Source organism: Euleptes europaea, chromosome 11 (assembly GCF_029931775.1).
Source record: "Euleptes europaea isolate rEulEur1 chromosome 11, rEulEur1.hap1, whole genome shotgun sequence".
Lineage (NCBI taxonomy): Eukaryota > Metazoa > Chordata > Lepidosauria > Squamata > Sphaerodactylidae > Euleptes > Euleptes europaea.
In genome coordinates, this window is record NC_079322.1 from 23,883,687 (window position 1) to 23,910,291 (window position 26,605).

The 26,605-nt window shown below is 44.4% G+C and overlaps 1 protein-coding gene across 4 annotated transcripts in view; it reads left to right on the top strand.

Annotated features, from left to right (window-relative positions):
• The window catches only part of LOC130484558 (dual specificity calcium/calmodulin-dependent 3',5'-cyclic nucleotide phosphodiesterase 1C-like), a 173,025-nt gene that overhangs the window by 105,634 nt on the left and 40,786 nt on the right, over nt 1-26,605 (top strand). For all 4 annotated transcript variants that reach the window (XM_056857598.1, XM_056857600.1, XM_056857599.1 and 1 more), the window contains exons 2-10: nt 859-972; nt 1,883-2,065; nt 3,529-3,595; nt 8,523-8,639; nt 11,575-11,715; nt 18,268-18,368; nt 19,237-19,365; nt 23,641-23,742; nt 25,586-25,706. In XM_056857598.1, the coding sequence (XP_056713576.1) occupies nt 859-972; nt 1,883-2,065; nt 3,529-3,595; nt 8,523-8,639; nt 11,575-11,715; nt 18,268-18,368; nt 19,237-19,365; nt 23,641-23,742; nt 25,586-25,706 (1,075 nt within the window). The remainder of the gene's footprint in view (nt 1-858; nt 973-1,882; nt 2,066-3,528; nt 3,596-8,522; nt 8,640-11,574; nt 11,716-18,267; nt 18,369-19,236; nt 19,366-23,640; nt 23,743-25,585; nt 25,707-26,605) is intronic.

Genomic DNA, 26,605 nt, shown 5'->3' on the forward strand with positions numbered 1-26,605 from the left:
GTCTGCAATTCATTCCCAGTTAGGGTTGCCAACCTCCATGTATCAGCTGGAGATCTCCTGCTATTACAGCTGATCTCCAGCCGATAGAGATAAGTTCACCTGGAGAAAATGGCTGCTTTGGCAATTGGACTCTATGGCAATAAAGTCCCTCCCCTCCCCAAACCCCGCCCTCCTCAGGCTCCACCCCAAAAACCTCCTGCCGGTGGCAAAGAGGGACCTGGCAACCCTATTCCCAGTTCTCCAAACAATGTTGTGGAGGAGCTGGAATGCTATAGCCAAACTGGCCCTGTCAGTCAAAACCGGAGGCACACAGTGCTGTCCTAAGCAGAGTTACATAGAAGGGTGTAACTCTACTTGGGATTGCACTGTCCTTCACCAAACAATGATGGTGACTTGTATTTCTGTTCCTTTCTCAGGCCAGATAATATACTGAGTGCTGCTAAATGAATGTGTTGTTATTATATTAGTAATTCTGACTGCAGGCATCAAACTGCTTATCTGAACTTTCCCTTCCCTTCTCATTTTAACAAATTCATTGGCCATAAAATATTCTCAATGACCGATCATTCTGGGTGATAACATAATGAGGCCATCTTGCTAGACAGGAAATGCTTTTATGAAAGACAGTCCTTTGCCAAGAAAACAGGCTTGTGTAAGATTGTAGATGATTCAATGTATGCTTGTGTAGTTCTCAAGATTCCAACAGTAATGGATTGTAGCCAAATGCACACCACATACTTACAGTATAGTTTCCTTATGGACTTTGTAAGTAAGGGATTTCATGAGTGACATTATTTGGGTTCATTTGCAATCCCGTCGTCGGCTTTGTGCTAATCAATGTTTTCCCTCTTCTCATAGGTTGCGATCTTTGGTTAAGCAGCTAGAAAGAGGAGAGGCTTCTGTGGTTGACTTGAAAAAGAACTTGGAATATGCAGCTACCGTACTTGAATCTGTGTACATTGATGAAACCAGGTGAGTTGACTGATTCTGTGTTAATGCTATAATTGGGGAAGTTTTTTATTCCTTGTACAAACCATGGAAAACAGTGGTTGGGGAGGGATTTGTCCTGGCTTTTGGGAACTGGGGACTAGTCCCTTGTTCAGTGTTTTTGATGCTAATATTTGTATCGGGTTCGAATTGAATGTTTAGTGGGAATACGTTTGACAGGTAACGGACGTGCCTCGACGTGCCTCCATCCTCCAAGTTTATGAGATGGGACAGACCTATCAGTGGGCTGAATAAGTCACCTGCTTTCAATGATGCTTCATTTACTTTGAGAACAAAAGAATAGTGCCTTGGAAATTACAATATACAGAATCCTGTAATCCATTGCATTTAGAAAGCGTGCTAACAAAGTAGGAAGGCCTGTAGCTCAGTGGTAGAGCATCTGCTTGACATGCAGAAGGTCCCAGGTCCAATCCCCGGCATCTCCAGTTAAAGGAAGTAGGCAGGTAGGTGATGTAAAAGACCTTTCCTGAGACCTCGGAGAGCCACTGCCAGTCTGTGTAGACAGTACTGACTTTGATGGACCAAGGGTCTGATTCAGTATAAGGCAGCTTCATGTGTTCATGTGTTCAAAACTGGGGTCTCGGTGCACTGCAAACTTAATCAGGAATACTTCTGGAACAATAATGTGCTCTTTCATTGTTCTGACTCTCAACAAGTGAGCTAATTTGCAATCGGGTGGCACTGCTGTCGTCCAAAGAAAAAACTGAATGTCCGCAGCGTGCTTCGTTAAATTTACAAAAAAATAAAATAAAAACCAACTGATGGATTTAACCAGTGGTTTTTTGCACGTGTGACAGTTGTAAACAACGTTGCAGAAGGAATGCCGTCACTTAGGAAACCTTTATTGACTCTTTCTCCCCAAATCCTCCTACAGGCGTTTGCTGGATACAGAAGATGAGCTCAGCGATATCCAGTCCGATTCTGTGCCCTCAGAGGTACGGGATTGGCTGGCTTCCACCTTCACACGGCAGATGGGGATGATGCTCAGGAGGACCGAAGAGAAGCCCAGGTTCCGAAGCATCGTCCATGCAGTTCAAGCTGGGATATTTGTGGAGAGGTAATGGGGGATTTAACTGTCCTGCACCAAAGGGTAGTCAAGCATCAGAGAAGGTGTTGATATGGATTGAAGAGCGCATGACATTTTTTTGAAATACAAAAACTAAACCAAGAACGGAAACCTAAGCACAAATATATGAAAATACACTGGAGGGAACCATTAGTAAAATTCAGTCCCAGTCTCATAGTAGATTTGGTTGGGCAGTTTTTGGTTTCTAACTAAGTCACAGAGTGAACAGACAAATTGTGACCATTCATAATATGGGCTTTTCGCTCTTTATTTGTGATTTTTAGTTCAGACAGATAGATAACTATTCACAGAGTATTCACTGTTAAATAAACAAATAAATAAATAAATAAATAAATAAATACATTCACTGTATAAATAAATATAATTGTAATCAATTAAAAAGAAACGGGGAGTCTAGAGCCAAAGTGCCCTATGTTTTTATAAAAATAATAGACATCTTTGTGATTACATTTCGATAAGCTTAGGCAGTCAACACTGAGGGGGGAAATTGCTCACAGACCATTTTATGATGAACAAAATAATTTTAGCTTTACCAAGAAAACACACCAAAAAATGCAATATAATACAGCGCAATAGAATCCTAAAACTGCTGAATATAGATATGTAGCAGACTTTTCAATGTAACACATCTCTATAGACTCAAAGTCCCTATTCTTGAAGAAGAAGAGTTGTTTTTTATACCCTGGTTTTCTCTACCTTCAAGGAGTCTCAAAGTGGTTTACAATCGCCTTCCCTTCCTCTCCCCACAACAGACACCTTGTGAAGTAGGAGGAGCTGAGAGAGTTCAGAGAGAACTGTGAGAAGCCCAAGGTCACCCAGCAGGCTTCATGTGTAGGAGTGGGGAAACAAACCCTGTTCATTAGATTAGAGTCTGCCGCTCATGAGGAGGAGTGGGGAATCAAACCCGGTTCTCCAGATTGGAGTCCACCGCTCTTAACCACTACAGCATGCTGAGAAAGAGTTTGCAATTAATATGGACAGTTTTCTGGAGCTCCATAAGACATTGAGGCTTATGAGGATGTGTTGCCTTGAGAAGTCTGAGTGCAAGATCCTTAGGGTAATATTGTACTATCAACTTCTGTACTTCTATATAAAAACCAAACCTTTCGCATGTAGTATAGTTTCCCCTCCCTGTTCCACACTGTATGCTGAATGCTTAAGGAAACTACTTATGTGTCATAAATAAACACTCATAATATTTAGCACTAAGAGCTAGTGATGGAGGGGTGATTCATATGTGCAACAGTTTGCTTTGTAAGCACAAGATCAGATCTGCTGCTATGATTTTCCAACAAAAAAACCCGCGGAGTGGGGATCCACCATGCACAACTAATAAAGGAATCCTGCGATGATTGGCAGGATGGATCTGCAGACTCTACCTCACATGTACAAAGAAAATTTTATAGGTCCATTAATGTATTTTATCTTGACAGGATGTACAGGCGAACATCCAATATGGTTGGACTGAGCTACCCACCAGCAGTGATCGGAGTGCTAAAGGTAAGGCCGATTGACTAGTCTCTCTTGTGTGTGTAAAGTGCCGTCAAGTCGCAGCCGACTTATAACGACCCTTTTTTGGGGGGGTTTCATGGCAATAGACCAACAGAGGTGGTTTGCCAGGGCCTTCCTCTGCATGCAACCCTGGTATTCCTTGGTGGTCTCCCATCCAAATACTAACCAGGGCCGACCCTGCTTAGCTTCTGAGATCTGACGAGATCAGGCTAGCCTGGGCCATCCAGGTCAGGGCTAAAGTTCTGAAAGGGCGTTGCAGCCTTCTGCAGGGATCTAAGAGCTCTGCTTTTCATTTTCTCTCCAGTTTAATTGAACTCACACAGGCCTGGCATCAGCATACCCCAGCGTGGGGCAACTTCTGGGGCTCACTGTTTTTACTGCCGCTGCCCCCTGCCTGCAGCTCCTCTCTCCGACTGATGAGCCCTTCCTCCTTTCACTCTTCAACCTTCCCACCACTCATGCTCCCAGCTACATGACCTGCCCAGCCCCAACAGGGGAAGGGTGTGTGAGCGGTGCTTGTTTGGTGTGGTGCCAGCCGTGTGCAGTGCATGTGATTTGGAGTGCAGGCTGTAGGAGGGCTTGCAAGCAAGTGAACAGGTGGGGAAGGATGCATGGATGGGCAGTGAACGAATGAATAGCTTTATTTGCATATAGCCTTAGGCCATTACAAACATATCGACAATGCTAAATATACATAATAAAAACTATGCTAGATTGATGCATTCAGAGCAATAATAACTAAAAGTTGCGGTGGTATCCCAATCGGCCAATGAGACCTAACCACCATTAAAGTCAACTCGAAGGATCAGCTCTCTTAGTTACCGTACTGAACCTTATTTACTTTGCCTCCAGAGCACACAGGGAGGTCCTATAAGAAACAAACCTATCAGAATCTTTTAACAAAAATACTAAATTGTCAGCACTGGGACAATTGTTTAGGCCAGAAACCAACCCAGCAAGAAATTTAGCCCTGGGTTCCACGTATAGAGGCATTCAAATAAGTAGTGGTATAAGTCCTCCAGAGCAGATGTTCCACAGATGGAAAAACGTTCATGGGCAGTGAACATGGATCATGGATGGGCAGTGGCCCAGAGATATGCTTCTGGGTGAGCAAGAAGGATGACATGAGAATGGGGGTTGGTAGGAGAGGGAAGTCTGAACACTCACTGCCCAGGGCCCCCCAGAACCTGGAACCGGGTCTGAACTCTAAGAAGCTTTGTGTGTGAAGTGCCATCAAGTCGCTTCCAACTCATGGTGACCCTATGAATCAATATCCTCCAAAATGACCTACCGTTAACAGCCTTGCTCGGGTCTTACAAGCAGAAGGCTGTGGCTTCCTTTATACAGTCAATCCATCTCTTGTTGGGTCTTCCTCTTTTCCTGCTGCCTTCAACTTTTCCTTGCATGATTGTCTTTTCCAGTGACTCTTGTCTTCTCATAATGTGACCAAAGTACGACAGCCTCAGTTTAGTCATTTTAGTTTCTAGGGACAGTTCAGGCTTGAATTGATCTTGAACCCGCTTATTTGGTTTTTTTTTTTTTTTTTTTTTGGTGGTCCAAGGTATCTGTGATACTCTCTTCCAACACCACATTTCAAAGGAATCTACTTTCTTCCTTTCCGCTTTCTTCATTGTCCAGCTTTCACACCCATGCTGAGTAATAGGTGATACTATGTCATTAATTAACTTGATCTTAGTTGTCAGTGACAAGCTTTAGCTGTTTCTTACAGTTTAAATAAAGAGGACAACAGGATTCTGCAGTAGTTAAACAGGTAGTGGAAAATAGAGGACTGAACAACATCCAGGACTGTGAATAATACCTGAGTACTGTGGTGCTATATTAACCTGAATGCAATATTTTAATACCCCAATGTATGTGTATGAAACTTACTTGAAATGGTTGCCATGGAGCTGATTCTCCATGCGCTACCTACAGAGGCATTACAACTTGAATGTGCACACTCCATAGTAGATCACGTGAGTAGATACCATCCTCAGATCTCTGAGGTTCCTGGAACTTCTGACAACTGCAACTCATGAAGGTTTTTTGTTTTGGCGTTCCAAGCTTCAATTAAGTTTTTGGTGTTAAGTGCCTAGCATTCTCATTAGATTTTAGTCTTAGTAGACTAAGTAGATCCTAATGTCTACAAATGGCGTCTGCAGAATTGCTTGCGCTTTTCCTCTCCCTGCTGGAGCCAAATCAACCATAGATTTGCCTGTATGAGATTCAATCAACTTTAGTTCCCAATTAGAATGCCTTGGAGAATTTTGGAACTGATCTGCAATAAAGGCTGAACATGGGGGGAAATATTCCAATTTAAAGCTTCAAATTTTTAATACATTGTTAAGGAAATGCAGCTTTGGTGTAGAGAAATATGTTTGTGGAAAGTAAATTAGAGTTTTCAAAGAGGTTCTACTGGAACCTGCCTGGAAGTGAAGTGAAATAACAGCCTGCATTGGGCTTGTTAAATAGTGCTGTGATCACAGTGCATTGAAGTGTGTAGCACAGATCACATGACAAAACATTTCCTAGAGTTGTCCCACTCCAGCTTGCAGGAGAGGGTTCACATAAATGGATGCACCTCCCTCAAATGCTGTTCTGCCATGAACAAGTATTCAAATATTTGATTCCCACCCTAAATCCAAAGTAAAACCATACAGCCCTTGTTAAGATCCTCTTTACAAGCCCTGCTCTCTATCTCACACTTGCAGAGGTGAGGTGGGTGGCAACCAGGGACAGGGCTTTTTTGGCGTTGGCTCCATGCCTTTGGAATGCCCTTCATAAGGCTTGCCTGATATGGGCATAAAAAAGAGTTCAGTTCCGTAATCACAGAAAAATGTAGTTTATTTTACCTTTCACCCTTGTTGAAGAAAACAAGAAGTTATTTAGTGGAAACAACCACATGAAATTTCAGATCTACTCTTGTTTTGAGAAAGTTATTTTCCCATCAGGCAAAAGATGCAACATTGGTGTGTGTTCTTCCTTTTGTGATGTTTTTCTGGCTAGTTAATGGAGTTTCATTTAGTCTGAAAACACATTTGCAAAAATTACAGACAAATTGCACTTAGGATATTCTTATTATAATCAAATGTATAATGCATGAGCGCTGTTAACCAAAATTGTCCTGTCAGTCTAATTTGCAGCACAATTCAATGTCTCTTTTTCTTGCCACTGTACTGTTTGTTACATTTGCACATTTGAATTTTAGTTGATTAAAAATAGCAACAAAAATTCACATACAAAATCACTTGGCATGATCATAGTTATGTAAACACAGAATAATGTACTGAATAGCCACTTAACATACTTAATCACCATTTGACAGTTGAATATAGAATATCAAAAGAGATTGAGTTTGTGATTTTTTTAAAAAATGAATTGTTCTGTTTGGCATCTCCCACCACTTGATGTGTGCAAATTCTGGCCAGGGAGGGGGGTAGCAGTTGGTTCCTGCAACCAAAATAGCAAGTCTTGTGCAGGGTTGCCAGCTCTGGGTTGGGAAATACCTGATCTCCAGCCGATAGAGATCAGTTCACCTGGAGAAAATGACCACTTTGGCAATTGGACTCTATGGCATTGAAGTCTCTCACCTCCCCAAACCCCTCCCTCCTCAGGCTCTGCCCCAAAAACCTCCCCCCAGTGGCAAAGAGGGACCTAGCAACCCTATATGTCCTGCTTGTAGGCCTCTTGGGAGCAAATAATTTCAGTTATGTTCTTAGCATTGTCTGGTATGTAGAAGAAGAACGTATCATCAAGTTGCAACTGACTCATAGCAACCCCATCCATGGGGTGTTCTAGGCAAGAGATGAGCAGAAGTGGTTTACCATTGTCTTCCTCCCCATAGCAACCCCAGTCTTCCCTGGTGGCCTTCCATCCAAGAACTGACCATGGTCAACCCTTCTTAGCTCCTGAGTTTTGATGAGCTTGGACTAAGCTGGGCTATTCAGGCTGCTCTAGTGGCTAGAAGATAACTTTTATTGTTGGGTTTTACTTGCACTTGGGGGGGAGCTAGAAAAATCAGGTAAGCATATGTATGAGTTTGAGTACATGTATGTTTGTCATGTTCAGCAGTAGGCTGTACTTGTTCTAGCACTAAACTAGTTTAAACATGCAGAAGGTCTTATGAACAAGCCTGTTTCCATGAGAAATGGAACAGGGATCTTGCAAATAATTCAATATATAGTAGAGACAGCATTCAAACCACCAGCATGCTCTATTCTATACCAAATTAAAAAAATTTGAAATGGAAGAGAGAGAAAATTGTAGCTGTTTCCAAGTAGCAAATGTCAATACAGTACAGTATAGGCAAGGCAGCGTGGTATAGTGGTTAAGAGCGGTGGTTTGGAGCGGTGGACTATGATCTGGAGAACCAGGTTTGATTCCCCACTCCTCCACATGAACGGCGGATGATAATCTGATGAACTGGATTTGTTTCTCCACTCCTACACATGAACTGGGTGACCTTGGGCTAGTCACACTCTCTCAGCCCCACTTGCCTCACAGGTTGTTTGTTGTAGGGAGGGGAAGGGAAGGTGATTGTAAGCCGGTTTCATTCTTCCTTCAGTGGTAGAGAAAGTAGGCATATAAAAACCAACTTTTCTTCTTCTACTACATCTCTATCTGCTCTTTTTTCTAAACCCAGGCAGGATTCTGCATTTTTTAAAATATCAGTTGTTTGTAGTTAATGAAATGAATGATGAATGTCTGGAAAAGAATTAATTGAGTGTACTTTGCTGGTTAAAACTGCTGATGTTCTAAGACGCAAAACAAGATCAAATAGAAAATGTTTTGGTCATGTTATATTGAACCACTCAGAATTTAAAGAGTACTTCACTTCTCACCAATTGCTTTCTCCTGACAGCAGCAGCAGCAGAAAAAAATACAGTCTAATGCTTCCTTTTCCCTTCGCTTACAGAATGTAGACAAGTGGTCTTTTGATGTATTTGCACTGAATGACGCTAGTGGGGACCATGCACTGAAATTCATTTTCTATGAATTGCTCACGCGCTATGATTTGATCAGCCGCTTCAAGGTCAGTAATCCTGCTGGTTCTCTCCTGTCTCATTGCTTGCTGAAAGGAGACAAATGGCTGAACTTGTGTTTTGGTTCCATCCGCACTATTAACTGTCTTTATGTTTGGGGCAAACTGACTTTAACACCTTCGTCCAGTGATTTAATTAGAGTGTTGTAGTTGCTGTGACAAGCAGGACTAAGAGTTTAAAAAGGTAAAGGTCCCCTGTGCAAGCACCGGGTCATTCCTGACCCATGGGGTGACGTCACATCCTGACGTTTCCTAGGCAGACTTTGTTTAGGAGGTGGTTTGCCAGTGCCTTCCCCAGTCATCTTCCCTTTACCCCAGCAAGCTGGGTACTCATTTTACTGACCTCGGAAGGAAGGAAGGCTAAGTCAACCTTGAGCCGGCTATCCGAAACTGACTTCCGTTTGGATCGAACTCAGGTTGTGAGCAGAGCTTGGACTGCAGTACTGCAGTCTAAGAGTTAGGTAGGACTAAGAGTTAGGTAGACAATATTACCCAATACTACCTGAGCCTGCCAAGAATCTGATGTTTTTCTTTGAAATAAAACAGGCAGCATTTGTTGACTTCACTGAAAGGGAGGCTTCAGTGTTGCGTATGGCAGCGCCTGCCCACCACAAATAACCCGCACGTGCTGCCTAGGGTTGCCAACCTCCAGGTGGTGGCTGGAGATCTCCTGGGATTACAACTGGTCTCCAGGCGGCAGAGATCAGTTCACGTAGAGAAAAATGACCACTTTGGAAGGCGGACACTATGGTATTATACCCCATTGAAGTCCCTCCCCTCCCCAAACCCCGTCCTTCTCAGGCTCCACCCCCAAAATCTCCAGGCATTTCCCAACCCAGAACTGGGAAACCTAGCTGCTGGCCCATCCATTTTGTCCTTCCTAACTTTCTGGTTTGCCAACTCCTAGGATGAAGGAGCTTCCCATAACCCCATCTCAACACACAATTTAGCCAGCAGTCCCTTACTAAGACCTGTAGCTTACTCTCTCCCCTCTTCACCTCTGAGCTCTACCCACTGCTTCCAGTGAACTGTTTTTTTTTTCTGACATGGTTTGGGCTCTATGCTATGTGCCACTTTGACACCTAGAGCCCTATGCTCTGTGTTACTTTGCTGTTCTCACATTTAAAAAATTACCTTCATTTGCCACAAGTGCCACACCAGTTGTCCAGGCAATAAAAGGCATGCAAAACTGGTAGGACCTCATCCTAGGCCCCACACCCCCTTAGGGACAGCACTGGTGGGATGAGAGTGCTTAATTGTATGTAACGGTAGATGCCCAAAATTAAGACACTTTTGATCATCTCAAGAGCTTCTGTTGGCTGTCTGAAATGGTACATTAGGCTGGTAAATCTTCACGTCTTGAAGGGCAGACTTTCCAGGTATAAGGTCATGTGCTTAATCCCTCCCAGGGCTTTCTCTTGAGTTTCCCGTACTTGAAATCCATTAGATCAGCCACATCTCGAGTAAGTTCTTTCTCAGTTGTGCCACCTATGCTTCAGAAGAACCTCCTGGAGGCAGTCAGAAGGATTCTCACTTTGACACAGTTTCAGATGCACTGTTAACGACTTTTGGGCCATTTATACATCGCTCTCCTTGTGTGTTTCTTCACATTTTCTCCATGTTTTCTGGATGTTGGCTAAATCCAAATCCAGAAAATGTGGGCAAAACATGTCGAAATGCGCAGGGAGAGGAAGGTGACCTCTGACAGTCGGAAAATGCAAGTATAATCAAAGCAAAGCCCAGAAGCAGTCGGTGGGATGACAGCGAGGAAACAGCCATGCATAAATGGCCTTTGTTTAAGGAAGCTTTTAAAACAATTTGAAATGGTTTGTGTAGCTGAGTGTATGCAGCAGAGATGGATTTAGGGTCATTTTCTTTTTGGCTTTTTTTCCTATTCATAATGTTCTAATATATGTGAAGGAGCCCCATAGTGCAGAGTGGTAAGCTGCAGTACTGCAGTCCAAGCTCTGCTCCTGACCTGAGTTCAATCCCGACGGAAGTCGGTTTCAGGTAGCCGGCTCAAGGTTGACTCAGCCTTCCATCCTTCTGAGGTCGGTAAAATGAGGACCCAGCTTGCTAGGGGTAAAGGGAAGATGACTGGGGAAGGCACTGGCAAACCACCCCGTAAACAAAGTCTGCCTAGGAAATGTCGAGATGTGATGTCACCCCATGGGTCAGGAATGACCTGGTGCTTGCACAGGGGACCTTTACCTTTTTTAAAAACATATGTGTGCTCTAAAGTGACCACTAGCCACCATCTGACAGTTGGAAACGCAGGGTATATTTATTTTAATTAATAAATCTTGACAGTGACTCATTTTGGATGTTGGGATGTTTTGAATATATAACAATCACATATAGCTAAGATTCGAGTCCCATAGCGCCTTAGAGTCTAACAAGATTTGGTGTGTGGGGGGGTATAAGCTTTCACTCAAAAGCTTTGCCGCTCAAAAGCTTATGCTCCCAAAACCTCTAAGGTGCTACTGGAGTCTAATCTTCTACTCCAACATGACTACCCTCTGAAAATATGTATGTATGCATGTATGTATGTACGTACGTACATACGTACGTACGTATGTATGTGTGTGTGTGTGTGTTTGTGCGTGTGCCTCTCTCTCTCTCCACCCACCTTTCTTTCTTTCTTTCTTTCTTTCTTTCTTTCTTTCTTTCTTTCTTTCTTTCTTTCTTTCTTTCTTTCTTTCTTTCTTTCTTTCTTTTTCTTGTGGGTATGAGCAAACTGAAGGGATGTCAGTTTAGGAGGGGATTACCAAGGTGATTGTTTTAAATGTGCTGCTTTTAAATGTAGAAGAACCCACATTTGGACTCACCCGTGTTGTTGCTTGTACCCCAGAAAGGTGGGTTTTTTTAAAAAATGGCTTATTCATTGTTTGGCCACCTTTATTTCCTCTGTTCTGTTCTTGTTTAGATTCCAATTTCTGCTCTAGTCTCCTTTGTGGAAGCTCTGGAAGTTGGCTACAGCAAACACAAAAATCCATATCACAACCTAATGCATGCAGCAGACGTCACGCAGACTGTTCATTACCTCCTTTTTAAGACGGGTGTAGCGGTAAGTAGATGCATCACAATGTGGGCTGTTGTGGGTAGAGCTGACTGCAAGTGCTATGCTCAGCTCTGTACAGTGTAGTGAGAATGTAGGCAACATTTCAAGGAATTTATTGCAAGTGCCAGGATTTGAAAGCACTGGAGTAGGTCTCTTATCCATACTGGTTGTCCCCCTTTGCCTTAAACTGTGGATTACAATGTAGTGGTCAGATCTGTGTTAAGAATTTGACTTGTTTGTTCTTTTATTTTATTTTGTTTATTTATTTATTTATTTATTCAAATTTATAACCCGCCCTCATCCCCAGCGAGCCAGGCTCAGGGCGGATAACATTAATTAAAAAACAGATTGCATCCAGACTACATCTAAAACATCCTTAAAACCATAATCATTAAAACCATTAAAACCCTACTCAGATGGCCGTAACTACCCTAGGTGCCACAGCGACAAATATTAGCTGATCAGCCCCCAGATTTCAAAAGGGGGCGAGATGGGCGGGATGGGGAGGCCAGTAAAGATAGATCTTCTTCTTGTGGCTGTCCTCAATTATAGGCTCGCTTGCTGTCCCGAATGCCAGCAGACCTGAGGGCCAGAAGCACGTAGCGTAGTCAGATAGCAGTCTGAGGGTCAATAACAAAAGCAAAGTCCAAATGCTAAGTCAGTCCGTTCCAAGGTCAAGGCCACGAGAGTCTCAGAAATGATCAGAGGGCCAAGAGAACCCAGGGTAGTAATAATAAGTTGTTCCCATGTCACCCTGGATGCAAGCGTCTGCTTAAATAAGCCTAAGAGGAACCAGCAACAGCACTCTCTGCTGGAGGGAGCTCATTATTCTCTTTGCTGTCAGCCAGCAGTGCTCTTTGTAGTGCTTGTAACCTAGCACTCCTCCTATGCTTGAGTAGGAGCGTTCTGCACCTTTGAAGCTGCTGCTCCAGTGGCTGTGGAGGGATGCTGCTGGACTAGGGTTGCCAACTGCCAGGTAGTAGCAGGAGATTTCCTGCTAATTCAACTGATCTCCAGCCAATAGACATCAGATCACCTGGAGAAAAAGGGCCGCTTTGGCCATTGAACTCTATGGCATTGAAGTCCCTCCCCTCCCCAGACCCTGCCCTCCTCAGGCTTCACCCCAAAAATCTCCCGCTGGTGGCAAAGAGGGACCTAGCAACGCTATGCTGGACACAGGTGAGTCCCCTGCCCTGGGTGGTTTTGGCACGGGGAACATTTATCCATCTGTGCCTGCCCAGCTTGCTGCTGTCCCTCCCTTCTACTGCCTTCTGCTTCAAAGTCTTCTTCATCTGAGGAAGCCTCAGCATGCTGCCCCATGACAAATTCAGAAAATACTGGTAGCCTTGTCAACAGTATTTGGGAAGTGACTAGGCAATGGGAAGAAGGCATTTCCAATTAGCAGAAAAAGAGTTTCTTGTCTCTCCCTTCCTGCTTCACCTCACATGGCTGCCCCTAGCGGATAGGAGATCCCAGAAACAGCTTGAGGGGAGTGTTGGAGATCTGTGTTAGCCGAAATGCTCCTTTAATTGGGGAATTAGCTGAGCAATCGGTAACTATAATATTTATATAGCGGGAATCAACCAACTATACCAGACCCCATAATCTGTGACTTTTGAATAATGACAGAGGCAAAAGGATTCTGAATTAAGAGAGTTTGTTTTCAAGCATTCAATGGTGCAACACAAACATACAGAGAATCTAAGAATTCAAAAGGTATTAGAGTAGTGACAGATGCCAATGTGGCAGGAGATCGTTGGTGGGGAAATACTTCACCTTTACAGTAGAGGAGTTGTCCCAAATTCCAGTAGACTAAGACAGCAGAAAAATAGAGAGAGGGCGAGGGCAAGGGGTTCCCGTAGACTCGACCAGCGAGGTGGGAGGGAGCGTGGTCAGGCTGCGCAAAACCCAAACCAACAGAGTAATGTCAAATATGCCAGGGAAAGACCTAAGGTAACATTATGGGTGTGGGCGACCCCAGTTATACTGTTTCTCTGGGGGCGGGGTGATTGGATTACCCCTCCTAGGTTCCCAGGTGACAAAAGGTGACAAAAGATTTAATGTTCGGCTACCGGGGTGTGGAGGTTGGAATTTGGAAATCTATTCTAATTCCAGTGGCTTATGCAACCCGGGAGGAACCGGGAGGATCTCGCTGATGTGCTTAACAATCTTAAACAATAGGCGCGATTCTGCTAACATCCGGGGATCGCTGCTGCATAGCTGGAAGAACGATCATAGCTGATATCAGGATCGCTGCTGATTGCCCATTACGCTGCTGAAGTTGCAGTGGGGGGGTATTGGCACTGACTATGTGACTGACCGCTTTCCAGGATATGGCTGCGGCTGGAACAGAGTTGAACAGGAACATGGAGTCTCTCAGGTTCACTGGAGGTTGCCCTGGCCTCTGTCTCTTGGCTGCCGGCTGCTCAGAACACACATGAGCGGTTGTGTCAGTTTCGCTGGTGCGCGCTGCGGCCGTCCCTTTAGCGTGTGGGGCAGGCACGCGGCTGGAACAGTAGTCGTGTGCCTGCATATCCGGGTTGCCATTACCAGTCCAGGAGTTAGGCGGCCCGTGTGCTTACATCTGTAAGAGGAGGGGTGCATTAGTCTGCTCCTCCGTTAGCAGGAACTTGCCATAGGATGCAAGCCAGTACATTTCATAGTACAAGAAAGACACCCAGTGCAATTGGTCTACAGGCATTCATTTCCCCCTGCTGCCAGTGGGCATTTCTGCCACCGCTCAGCTGGTTGGCGAGGTGATAGGAAACTGGGGGGGGGGCATCAACAACACCCAACACAGTCCCCAAGCACCCAGAAGTGACTCAGTGTGTCTCCAGTGGATGCTGGCATTTGGGCAAAACCATGGCTAAACCATAAAGTTTTGCCCAAATGTGAGAGGCTCCCCAGCATCCCCTGGTGACATGCTGACGTCACTTCAAGTGCACAGGAAGTGACATCAGCGCATATCCGGCAACATCATGACATCGCCAGTGAGGGCTCTAGCCACCAGGTAGGGTTGGCAGGTCCCTCTTCACCATGGGCAGGAGGGTTTTGGGGTGGAGCCTGAGGAGGGTGGGGTTTGGGGATGGGAGGGACTTCTATACCACAGAGTCCAATTGCCAAAGCGGCCATTTTCACCAGGTGAACTGATCTCTATCGGCTGGAGATCAGTTGTAATAGCAGGAGATCTCAAGCTACTGCCTGGAGGTTGGCAACCCTATGACCAGGAAATCTTCTTGCCAGTTGCCAGGCCCTATGTGGCAATCCTACTGTCTAGTACAAATGGCCCAAGAAAATCCCAACTTCTCACACCGCACACAGCCCCAGAAATGCTGAATGTAAAACCCCCATAACCTTGGGGAAACAGTTCACTGATTTGGACCTTTTGGAAAGAAAATTTACATAATCCCCCCACTTTTTGATTGGTAAAAGGTGAACCCCCTCCTGAAGACTTAAATGTTGTGGAGGAGTGAATGTTCCAGAGTCGGTAACTTTAGCTGGGTGAAATCTAGTTTGCTGTTAGTTAATAGGACAGCTAAATTTGATTCATGTTCAGAAATACCTTAGGACATGAAGTCAATTAGTTTTTCCTTCCACTCTGGCTGAAATCAGGCCCTTTGTTAATGTAATAACTCTGAAGCCGTAGGCCACCATAAGGGCAGTGCTGCCCATCTAAGGCCCAATTACAGGCCTCCAGAAAATGTAATGAAAGCGGTGCCATTGCCTGAAAGCACTCCTAAAAAGATATTGACAGCGCTGATCAGAATTTTCTGCAAAATGTAATATGGCAGAGCAGTGAAACCCTAGCAAGGATTTCAGGTAAGGTTGCCAACCTCCAGGTACTAGCTGGAGATCTCTTTCTATTACAACTGATTTCCAGCTAGGGTTGCCAACTGCCAGGTAGTAGCAGGAGATCTCCTGCTAATTCAACTGATCTCCAGCTGAGAGAGATCAGTTCACCTTGAGGAAATGGCCGCTTTGGCAATTGGATTCTATGGCATTAAAGTCCCTCCCCTCCCCATACCCCGCCCTCCTCAGGCTCCGCCCCCAAAAATCTCCAGGTATTTCCCAACCTGGGGCTAGCAACCCTAATGATACCGTTTATCATGGAAGAAGTGTTTGGTTTCATTTTACAGTGAAGGTCAGACTGGGATGCTGGATCTGGATGTGAATGGGAGTTCCATAGCAGAACTGAACTGAAAAGGCTGCAGACTTCCACAGAAATAAATATAAAGGGAGGTTCTGATCGAAAGTGGAAATACAGTTAGCATGCTCTAGACCTCTAATTCCAAGCCAGTGTTTCAGTCTGTGTGCCATGTTGAAAGAAGGCACGTGGCATTCTCAAGGTTTAAAGCACTAGAATGTTTCTTCACTGAAGGTGTCTAATTTGGAGTGGTGGACTCTGATCTGGAGCACCGGGTTTGATTCCCCACTCCTCCACATGAGTGGCGGAGGCTAATCTGGTGAACTGGATTTATTTCCCCACTCTAACACACGAAGCCAGCTGGGTGACCTTGGGCAAGTAGTGCTCTCTCAGCCTCACCCACCTCACAGGGTGTCTGTTGTGGGGAGGGGAAGGGAAGGTGATTGAAAGCCAGTTTGTGTCTCCTTTATGTGGTAGAGAAAGTCGGCATATAAAAACCAACTCTTCTTCTTCTAATTGCAGAAGCACAGGGCTTCTCTATGCAACTTGTCTTTGGGCTAAACTGGAAAAAAAACCAAGCCTGGGTTATGCTTAATAAGCAAATTGCCTTTGTTATACACCATTCAAAATTGATAACAATCACATGGAAAAATGAGACATGGAATTATAATTGCTTCATTCCCCCCCTTTGTTGCGTTTTCTCTCTGCTGATACATTAATTTCATTTGCAATGTGGAAATGCATCTTAGTTGTTCCTTTTCATCTCTGTACAAACAGTGAATTTTTAAACTTCAATTCAGACTGCTTGGGTGGATAATTAAATCTTCCATCCATTAAATCCTTGCAAAAGATACTAATTTGTGGTTGGCTTCCCTTTTTTTAATTCCATGATTTTTGTTTGATGATTTCTTTGCTACTGTTGCCTCCCATCAACATTCATTGTCTTTTGCACATGTTTAATTTTGAATCCATTATCCTTTTCTAATATAGGATTACCTTCCAGAAAAGGAATATTCCAACTCTGACTATGGCCTTTTATGCAGGGACGTTTCCCCACAGCCACCCCCAGTCCCCCCCCCCGTTAACAGCTTCGGGGCTTCCTTTTGATTATGCACACCTTGTCCGCCCGTCAGATGTCGCCTCACTCTCCCCATGCATTTTGCTTGAATTTTCCAGATTCTGGCTAAAACAGCCTCTGGAAAACACAGGCAAAATGTGTGGGCAGTTGACACTTACTTTCATGTTTGGTGGACCTGCCCGAAGCTGCAATCATATTGGAAAAAGATCCACAACGAACTACAAAACATGCTTCAGCAAAAATTCAGTTTGAACCCCAAGAGTTTTTTACTTGGTATAATGCCACCGGAACTGTCCTTGCAACTAAAAGATTTATTCAGATATGCCACAACGGCGGCAAGAGTTGTTCTCGCAAGAAGGTGGAAACAACCAACTTTGCCAGATGTAGACGATTGGAAAGACAAAATGATGGAATACGCTACAGTGGCTAAAATGACCCACATGATGAATACAACTGACCAAGAGACCGTCGATCCATTTAATGAAAAATGGAAACTGTTTTATAGATACATAGAAACTGACGGTTGAAATTCTATAACGATAGTAGTAGATCAAATGTTTTAAATATAGGTTGATTTATAGTGAAGTTAACTCCTAGTAGAAATAAAATCAAAAGCAGATGTCAAGAGATAGTCTGCTTGATTAATTGGAAAATCAGATGCTGTAACTATGCTGTAACTTTCTTTTTTATATACTCTATCCGCAGACAGATCCCTTACCCTTTTTCCCCCTTCTGTATCCCATATTCAAAATTAAAAAATAAATAAAAACAATCAAACATGTGGGGAGGGCGAGGCGACTTGTGACGGACAGAAAAGGCATGCATAATCAAAAGGAAGCCCCGAAGCAGTCGGTGGGGGTGGGGTGGGGGTGACCGCAGGGAAACATCCCTGCATAAAAGGCCTATGGGAGCCATAGCTCCAGGTACAGGAGATCATCACTTTTTTCCCAGCCATCATTCCAATCACCCAAAATGAAAATGCTTTGGGGGGGTTTCAATTGGGCCAGGCAATGTTTCAACTGCCCTTGCACACATAACTGATACTTCTGCACCCCAGATTCATCCCCAGATTCATTCTCCAGCATCTCCAGTTAAAAGGGTCTTTGGTGGCGAGGTTAGCAAAGGCTTCTACCCAAGATCTTGGCGGGCAGCTACCAGAGCAGATCATAATGTGCCTGCTGGTTCAGTGACTTGATGCAATAAGGCTGCTTTGTATGTTCTACATACCTTTTCTTGAATTGAAATAGTAGGGGCCTGGAATGAAAAGGCATTGCGATGTGAAGTTTCTTTCTAACAGGACGTACTTTCACTGACTGTTCTTCGTTCTCTGTTTCAGCACTGGTTAACGGAGCTGGAAATCTTTGCTATGATCTTTGCAGCTGCTATCCATGATTACGAGCACACCGGAACCACCAACAACTTTCATATTCAGACACGGTGAGACCATTAGGAATAATGGAACAAAAAGGGGTGGAGAAGGGAACCTGAGGGATGAATTAAAAGTATACACATGCTTGAAAATTAAGTGCTAAAGGCATGACCTCTTTCCACACAGAACTGGGTTCTTGCTTCTGACAGATGTAATTCAGCTCCCAAGTCTCATATTTAACCAGTTGTCAGTCTTTATTCTGAATTTCAAAGCTGACCATTTCAGCCTACTAGGTGACCTTGGGCTAGTCACAGTTCTCTCAGAACTGTCCCCACCTACTTCACAAGGTGCCTGTTGTGGAACAGGGGAGAGGATTTTGTAAGCTGCCTTGAGACTCCTTTCAGTAGAGAAAAGTGGTGTATAAAAACCAAATCTTCTTCTTCTTCATGTTCTCTCAGACCCTAGCCCCATTTAGTCAGTGAAAGGAGCAGGAGTATATGTGAGAGGGTGCAGAAGTATCAGTTATGTGTGCAAGGGCAGTTGAAACATTGCCTGGCCCAATTGAAACCCCCCCAAAGCATTTTCATTTTGGGTGATTGGAATGATGGCTGGGAAAAAAGTGATGCTTGAAAAAGGGACCCCCAGCCTTGTGGAAAGTTGCCACCTTTCCACATGGGCAAATTAACATTTGATCAGGCCCACGGAGTGATTGACTGGCTAATTGCAGAAATGGAGAATGACCCCCCCCCCACACACACACACACCAATTGCATAACAACGGAAAGGTCAAAATTGCCACTTGGGCAAAGCATTTTATAATATTTTTAGTGCCAAGCTGATTCCGAATGCATTTTTTTAATGTGAAAGTTCTTTCTGGGGTGGGGTGGGGGGACATTTGCATCCACGTATATTGAAACGGAGTCTTTCAATGTATAGGTCTGATACAGCCATTCTTTATAACGACCGGTCTGTGCTGGAAAATCATCACCTTAGTGCAGCTTTTCGCCTTTTGCAAGATGATGAAGAGATGAACATTCTGTCCAACCTCTCCAAGGACGACTGGAGGTAAGAGTCCCTGCTGGCACCTGTCAGCGTGTTTGCTGCAAGTGTCCTCCCTGATCAGCTGATCAGCGAGAGGGTCCTTGGTGTTTGGAAGATCAGAATGCTGGAGTGGCAGATAACTGAAGGCGCAAGTGGTGTTCAAAATGTGCTGACGGCTACCAGTGATCCCATCCATTGTTTTAAAAACATGTTGTTGTAGATGGCCATAACAGTGCAAGAACCACAGTTCTATCTACAGAGTGCTGTCTGCTGGTATAATAGTTAGAGTGTCAGACTAGGATTTGGAACACCCAGGTTTGAAGCCTCTCTCTGCCATGGAGAGCCAGCATGGTGTAGTGGTTAAGAGTGGCGGACTCTGATCTGGAGAACCGGGTTTGATCCCCCACTCCTCCACATGAGCGGCAGACTCTAATCTGGTGAACCAGGTTGGTTTCCCTACTCTTCCACATGCAGCCTGCTGGGTGACCTTGGACTAGTCACAGTTGTCTCCAAACTCTCACAGCCCCACCTACCTCACAGGGTGCCTGTTGTGAGGGGGGAAGGGGATTGTAAGCCGCTTTGAGACTCCTTGTGGTAGAGAAAAGCGGGGTATAAAACCCCACTCTTCTTCTTTTTCTTACTGGGTGTCTCTCAGCCTGACCTACCTCAGAGGATTGTTATAAAATGGAAGGATGTCAGCTGCTTCGGGTCCCGGTCTGAGTGAAAGGCAGGGTAGAAATGAAGCATATAAATGGATAAACATACCACAGATGGGTGCAATTTGCATTGTACAACTAAGCATTGTACAACTTTTCACATGGAAGAACTGTAACTGGTGCCAGGGTTGGATAAATATTAGAAATTGCTAGATGCCTATAATGATTTTTTGAAGGCTTTTGAACAACCAAGTCCGCAGAGGATGGTTGTGAGGATAAAAATGGAGGAGCAGTGAAGAGTGCAATTCCCCTTGAGTCCCCATGGGGAAGAAAGATGGGTATAAATGAAGTAAATAAAATAAATACCTCATGAATGGCACAGAAGAAAAAGCAGAATCTGAGATTGGAATTGCTACACCTGAAAAAGCTGGCTCTTCATAAACAACAGAACTAACAAGTTATTCACAAAACTAATTTCATCCATCTCATCATTTCAAAGTGTTAGTGTTCCTAATTTTGTTCAGCTAGATTCAAGTTCAGTAGCACCTTAGAGACCAACAAAAGTATTTGGGTATAAGCTTGGGTGCAAGCTTTTGAGAGTCAAAGCTCCCTTCCTTCAGTCTGGACTCAAATTGAGCGGTTCTACTGCAGAACAACACAGCCAATTGCAGACCAACCCAGACCAACTCTGAAACTAATTCAGTTCAGTTACATTTCAAATATGTACATCCACAATGAGAGGGAGGGGTTGTGGTTCAGTTTGTAGAGCATCTGCTTGGCATGCAGAAGATCCCAGGTTCAATCCCCGGCATCTCCAGTTAAAGGGACTAGGCAGGTAGGTGATGTGAAAGACCTCTGCCTGAGACCCTGGAGAGCCACTGCCAGTCTGAGTAGTCAGTACTGACTTTGATGGACCAAAGGTTTGATTCAGTATAAGGCAGCTTCATGTGTTCATGTGAGCAAGTCCTCTCCCACTCTCAGTAAAATGAACATTGTGGGGAGGGGCTGTGGCTCAGTGGTAGAGCATCTGCTTGGCATGCAGAAGGTCCCAGGTTCAATCCCCAGCATCTCCAGTTAAAGGGACTAGGCAAGTAGGTGATGTGAAAGACCTCTGCCTGAGACCCTGGAGAGCCACTGCCTGTCTGAGTAGACAGTACTGACTTTGATGGACCAAGGGTTTGATTCAGTATAAGGCAGCTTCATGTGTTCATGTGAGACTGCCAAACATGTTGTGACTGCTACTTTATTCAGCAGCTGTAGATAGTCACTCATACTTAGTCACTTAGGAAGAATTTTCTAACAGTTAGAGCGGTTCCTCAGTGGAACAGGCTTCCTCGGGAGGTGGTAAGCTCTCCTTCCCTGGAGGTTTTTATGAAGAGGTTAGATGGCCATCTGTCAGCAATGCTGATTCTGTGACCTTAGGCAGATGATGAGAGGGAGGGCATCTTGGCCATCTTCTGGTCACTAGGGGTGTGGGGGGGAGGTAGTTGTGAATGTCCTGCATTGTGCAGGGGGTGGGACTTGATGACCCTGGTGGTCCCTTCCAACTCTATGATTCTAAGTACAATCCCAGCTGAAAATTGGCAAGGGTCAACAATATGTTATATAACCAGGTAAATCTCCTTTGAATATGCTTGAGTCAAATACTTGCGCTCCTGCTTCTGCAGCCGTCTTTTCTTCTTTGATATGGCTGGGCCACTAATATGGACCGACAGCATGGTCAGGTTCTGGAGCTTCTTGACACATGTTCAGCTCCTAATAGGTCCCTCAGAAAGCTCTGCTCGTGACTTTTGAGCCCAGCTTCTGGCTTTTCAGGAAACTCCGGGGTGGCTGCTGTTGAAATCTGGATGATGGGGTAGATAGATCCTGAGCCTCGTCCAGCACAGCTCTTATGAGCTAATGTTCTAATATTGCCAGAAGATGCTCTTGTGACTGTGGGATTTTGAATTCTGTAAAACTGGGGTTGCTGAATGAAACTCCAGTCGAAATGCGTTTCATACTTTTATTCATGATTGCATTTGAAATTATATTAATTTTGTTCAGTTGATTGAGACTGGCTGCTGCCTTTTAAACCAACTGATGTTTCTGGACAGTCTGCAAAGGCAGCCCCACATTCCATGCGGTCTGATGAAATGAAACAGAGCAGAAACCCTTACTGGCAGATGCAAGATTGAAAAGGCATCTAGGAAATGTTGTTTCGAATGTATCTAGGAAATAAGTCTAATCTTTATCACAGCTACGGTCAGCTAGGGACAAGTGAACATTCCCCACCCTGCTTTGTTTTTTAGATTGGTTTGTAGTTTTGTCAACCATTTTGGGTCTCCTTCATTGATAGCCAGTACTACACAGTGGTTGGGGTATTGGACTAGGACCAGAGAGGTTAGAGTTCTGGTCCCAAAACTGCCACTAATATCACTGGCAAGGCAGGGCTAAACAGAGTTATACCTTTCTGTTGGGTTTAGAATGGTGTGACTCTGGTTAGGGTTGCCCTGTGTGTGACTTTGGATGAGTCACCATCTCTCAGGCTAACCAACTTTACAGGGTTGTTGTAAGGATAAAATGGGGGGGCATAAATGATACCCTGAGGTCCTTGGCCAAGATAGGGAAAAACCCAAATAAATTCTCTGCTTTTTGCTGCTCGTTTTGTAGATTTTGTGTACACTTCTTTTATTTTCATGTGGTACTTATACATGTGATGTATGTCATTATACATATATGTAGAAAATATAATGCTGATTTATTGAAGCACAGATAACATTGAAAAATCCTTTAAAGGGAAAATTGGGTGGGAGGAACAAAAATGACATGAAAAATACAATCACGATGGGTAGCTGTGTTAGTCTGTCACTAGCACTAGAAAAGAGTAGGAGTCCAGTAGCACCTTAAAGACTAACAAAATTTCTGGCAGGGTATGCGCTTTTGTGAGCCACAGGTACCTGAAGAAGTGAGCTGTGGCTCATGAAAGCTCATACCCTGCCAGAAATTTTGTTAGTCTTTAAGGTGCTACCACACTCCTACTCTTTTCTAATGAAAACACAACATCGTAGGTTTCATTTGCACATGGCAGAAGGGTACTCAAAACAGGGTCCCGAAGAGTCCCTAAATATTGAAATGGGGCTCAATTATACAAGGAGGCAGGCCAAAATTGTTTCCCCCAAAAAGGGTCCTCTTTGTGTGGAGGGAGAGAAATCATTGTACCATCTGCTGGGGCCAATGGATCTGGGGGTGGTGGAGGACTACCGCTATATAATTTATACAGGAATCTGGTTGCCGGGAATGCCATGGGAATAAGAAGTTTCGGCCTCCCTGGCATCACTTTGGTGCTGGAACTCGACGTTTCATGGAAGGCAAAATGTTCCGATGCCATTTTCTGAGAAGCAGCGGGCTATCTCTTTGGAAGCCAGGCAACATCAGCTGACTCAATTGCTCATTCCAGGTCCGCTACTTGCAGCCGATATGCCTCTCTGCCCTTAAGCCCCACTAAAACGATAACGTGAAGTGCTCAGTGACGCACATTGGGGTGTAGAGTGAGAATGTCATAAATAATTTGGAGATAGACGGACTGAAAAAAAAAGGTGTTTCTTACATGTTTCTGACTCTTTCTCTCCCCCTCCCCTCCCTTGATTTAATCTCTGCCCCAAAGGGAATTCAGGACTCTGGTGATTGAGATGGTGCTGGCGACAGATATGTCCTGTCACTTCCAGCAAATCAAAGCCATGAAGAACGCATTGCAGCAGCCAGAAGGGTGAGTCACCTTATGACACCGTGCAGCGCGGGGCTGGATTACAGCTGGTACTTTGCCACTTCATTAAACAAGCTGCAAAAATATCTCTCTGGGGGGGAACCCAGCGTTTCTCGTGTCTGTGCCTATTTCTGTTCACATTGATTGAATCCACACATGCACTCAAATAACCTGGTCCAGAGGAGCAAAGTGTCTAAAACAGTGTAGCATGGATAAAAGGAAACCAAATCATTGCATCTTTATCAGATCAAGGGTGTTATATGGATAGGGCCAAAGCAAAAAGACTTTCCCCCCATCATATTGGCTGGATTCCGTGATCTTTGTGTATATGGCGGGGGGCAGGGGGATACATTAAAGGCATTAGAAGTTTTCCTCCTCAGTGCTGAAAGACAGCTTTTAGCTTTAGATTAGATAGCACTGGGGTAGAAGAGAAAGAAAGGGGCTGTTTCTTTTCTTCCAGGAAGGCACCGGCTACATTATTCCTGCTTAGTATTTGCAAGTTGTTCTTGGGGGAACCGGCGGGGGGGGGGGCTGTTAAGAAGCAGGAGCTCCATCCACAACTCCATAGGAGGCACAGCGTTTGCATTGAGCTAGTTTACAAGGGTAGGCTTTGAGGAGCATTACCTTTCTGTCAGCTGAGGAGGATAACCCTTGAGGGTTCTCCTGGTAAAGAGAGGACATGAAAAAAACTGTCAGATACTCAAAATATATGACAAGTTAGAGCAGCATAATGGAAGAAGAAGAGTTGGTTTTTATACCCCGATTTTCTCTTCTGAAAGGAGTCTCAAAGCAGCTTACATGCACCTTGTGAGGTAGGTAAAGCTTAAATGAGTTCTGAGAGAACTGTGACCAGCCCAAGGTCACCCAGCAGGCTTCATGTGGAGGAATGGGGAATCTCATTTGGTCCTCCATACTAGAGTTCGCTGTTCACGTGCAGGAGTGGGGAATCAATCCCTGTTATCCAGATTAGAGGGGGCTTAGGGATGTGGCTGTGGCAGAGAATATGTTTTCTGCAGCGCACTTCCCAGCATCCAGTCCTTGTCATCTCCATTTACTAGCAGCTCTGGGAAAGGTCTTTCTACACCAGAGAACCTGGAGACCTGCTGCTGATGTCAGAGTAGACAATAATGAGTTAGATGAACAAATGTTCTGACTCATTGCAAGGAAGCTACATATTCATCAGGCCAGCCTAGCTAGGATTTTTGAAGAACTCGTTTGAAGCTACTTATCTTCTCTGCCTGCTGATTCCCTACCACCAAGGATGTGCATCATAACCTGGCAGAACTGGCTCCTTGTTCTGTTCTGGAATTTAACCAGTTTGGCCCAGATTCCAAGCCTCTAGACTAGACCCTAATGAGGACTTCACTTCTCCAGCCTTATTCCACTTCCACTTATTCCTACTTTTCACCAAAGTAAGATTCATTTTACCACCACTACCACAGCATTATAGAGAGCCTGGTTTAGTCACTACACTCTGTATTTTTTTGTCTGCTTTAGCCAACACACTCTGCAGCATCCACCCCACATTGCTTTCACACAGGCAGGTCCCACGGTTCTCAGCACAGCCTTTTTTGGTAGCCCTCTCCTTCCTTCCTTGATCACCACCAGCTCAGCTGGTTAGATCCAATCCACAATCTACATTTACAAAAATACAAGGAGCAGCTCAAGCCGAGACTATTGCACCCAGACTCATTTGTGGATCTACGCCAAATCTAGCAAAGCATATGGTCTGAACTCTGGTTCCCCTCCCCATTGCTCATTTAACACTCTGGAATGACTCCTGTCACCCTTCGCACCAAGGACAACATTGTGGACAATTAATTTGCTCCGTTGTTGGGTCTTGCAGGATTGACAAACCGAAAGCCTTATCACTGATGTTGCATACTGCTGATATCAGTCATCCTGCCAAGGCATGGGATCTCCATCATCGCTGGACCATGTCATTGCTAGAGGAGTTCTTCAGACAGGTAAGCAGGACAGCTTGACAAACTGCTTTGCACTTTTGCGGACAGAATGATAAAGTGGTTTCGAAAAGAAGGAAGAGGTGGAATGACAATTGCCGACAATCTTACTCCCTTCTGTGTTTGCGGAAAAGAGACCAACACTAGGAAAAGTACAATAAATGTACACGGGGTCTTTTGAAAAAATACGGTTAGAACAATACTTCACTGTTAGGGATGGTTGTGTCTGAAATACTCATTATAATGTAGTACGTTATGTAAAGTTGTACTACCTTCATTGACATGGGGTTTATGTGAAGTATTTGAGGGTGATGCATACACTCCTCCATAGCAGTTTCACCCATCCTTCGTCATCACCAACCTCCATGACAATCTTCATTATTTGAGTCCAGTAGCACTTTAGGGACCAACAAGATTTTTGGGGTATAAGCTTCCAAGAGTCAAATGTCCCTTGGCCAGATTCAGAGCTCTTACTTGCGAAAGCTTATACCCCCAAAAATCTTGTTGGTCTCTAAGGTGCTTTGGGGCTCAAATCTAGCTCTTCTACTGCAGACCAATACGACTATCCTCCTGAAATCACGTCCATGATAAATCTGATGACAGGCCAGAAGAACAATGAAATACGTTTAGTGGCACTTCCCCAATGACTCCTGATAGGACATTGTAAGACCTGTCCCATGAATGATTTAAAAGATTATGCATGTTCCTAGTCTAGTGAATATGACATCTTTCTAAGGGCTAATTTATTCCCAGCATCACACCTGCTGGACTCATTTTAACTCCTGGGGAGATTTACGAGAGAAAACGAGCCCTCACTTCATGTGGAGAAGGAACACAGAGCAGTTCTTAAAGAGTGGAGTGGCTTGTGTAACTGAATGAGTACCTCAGAGGCTTTAGAGATCACA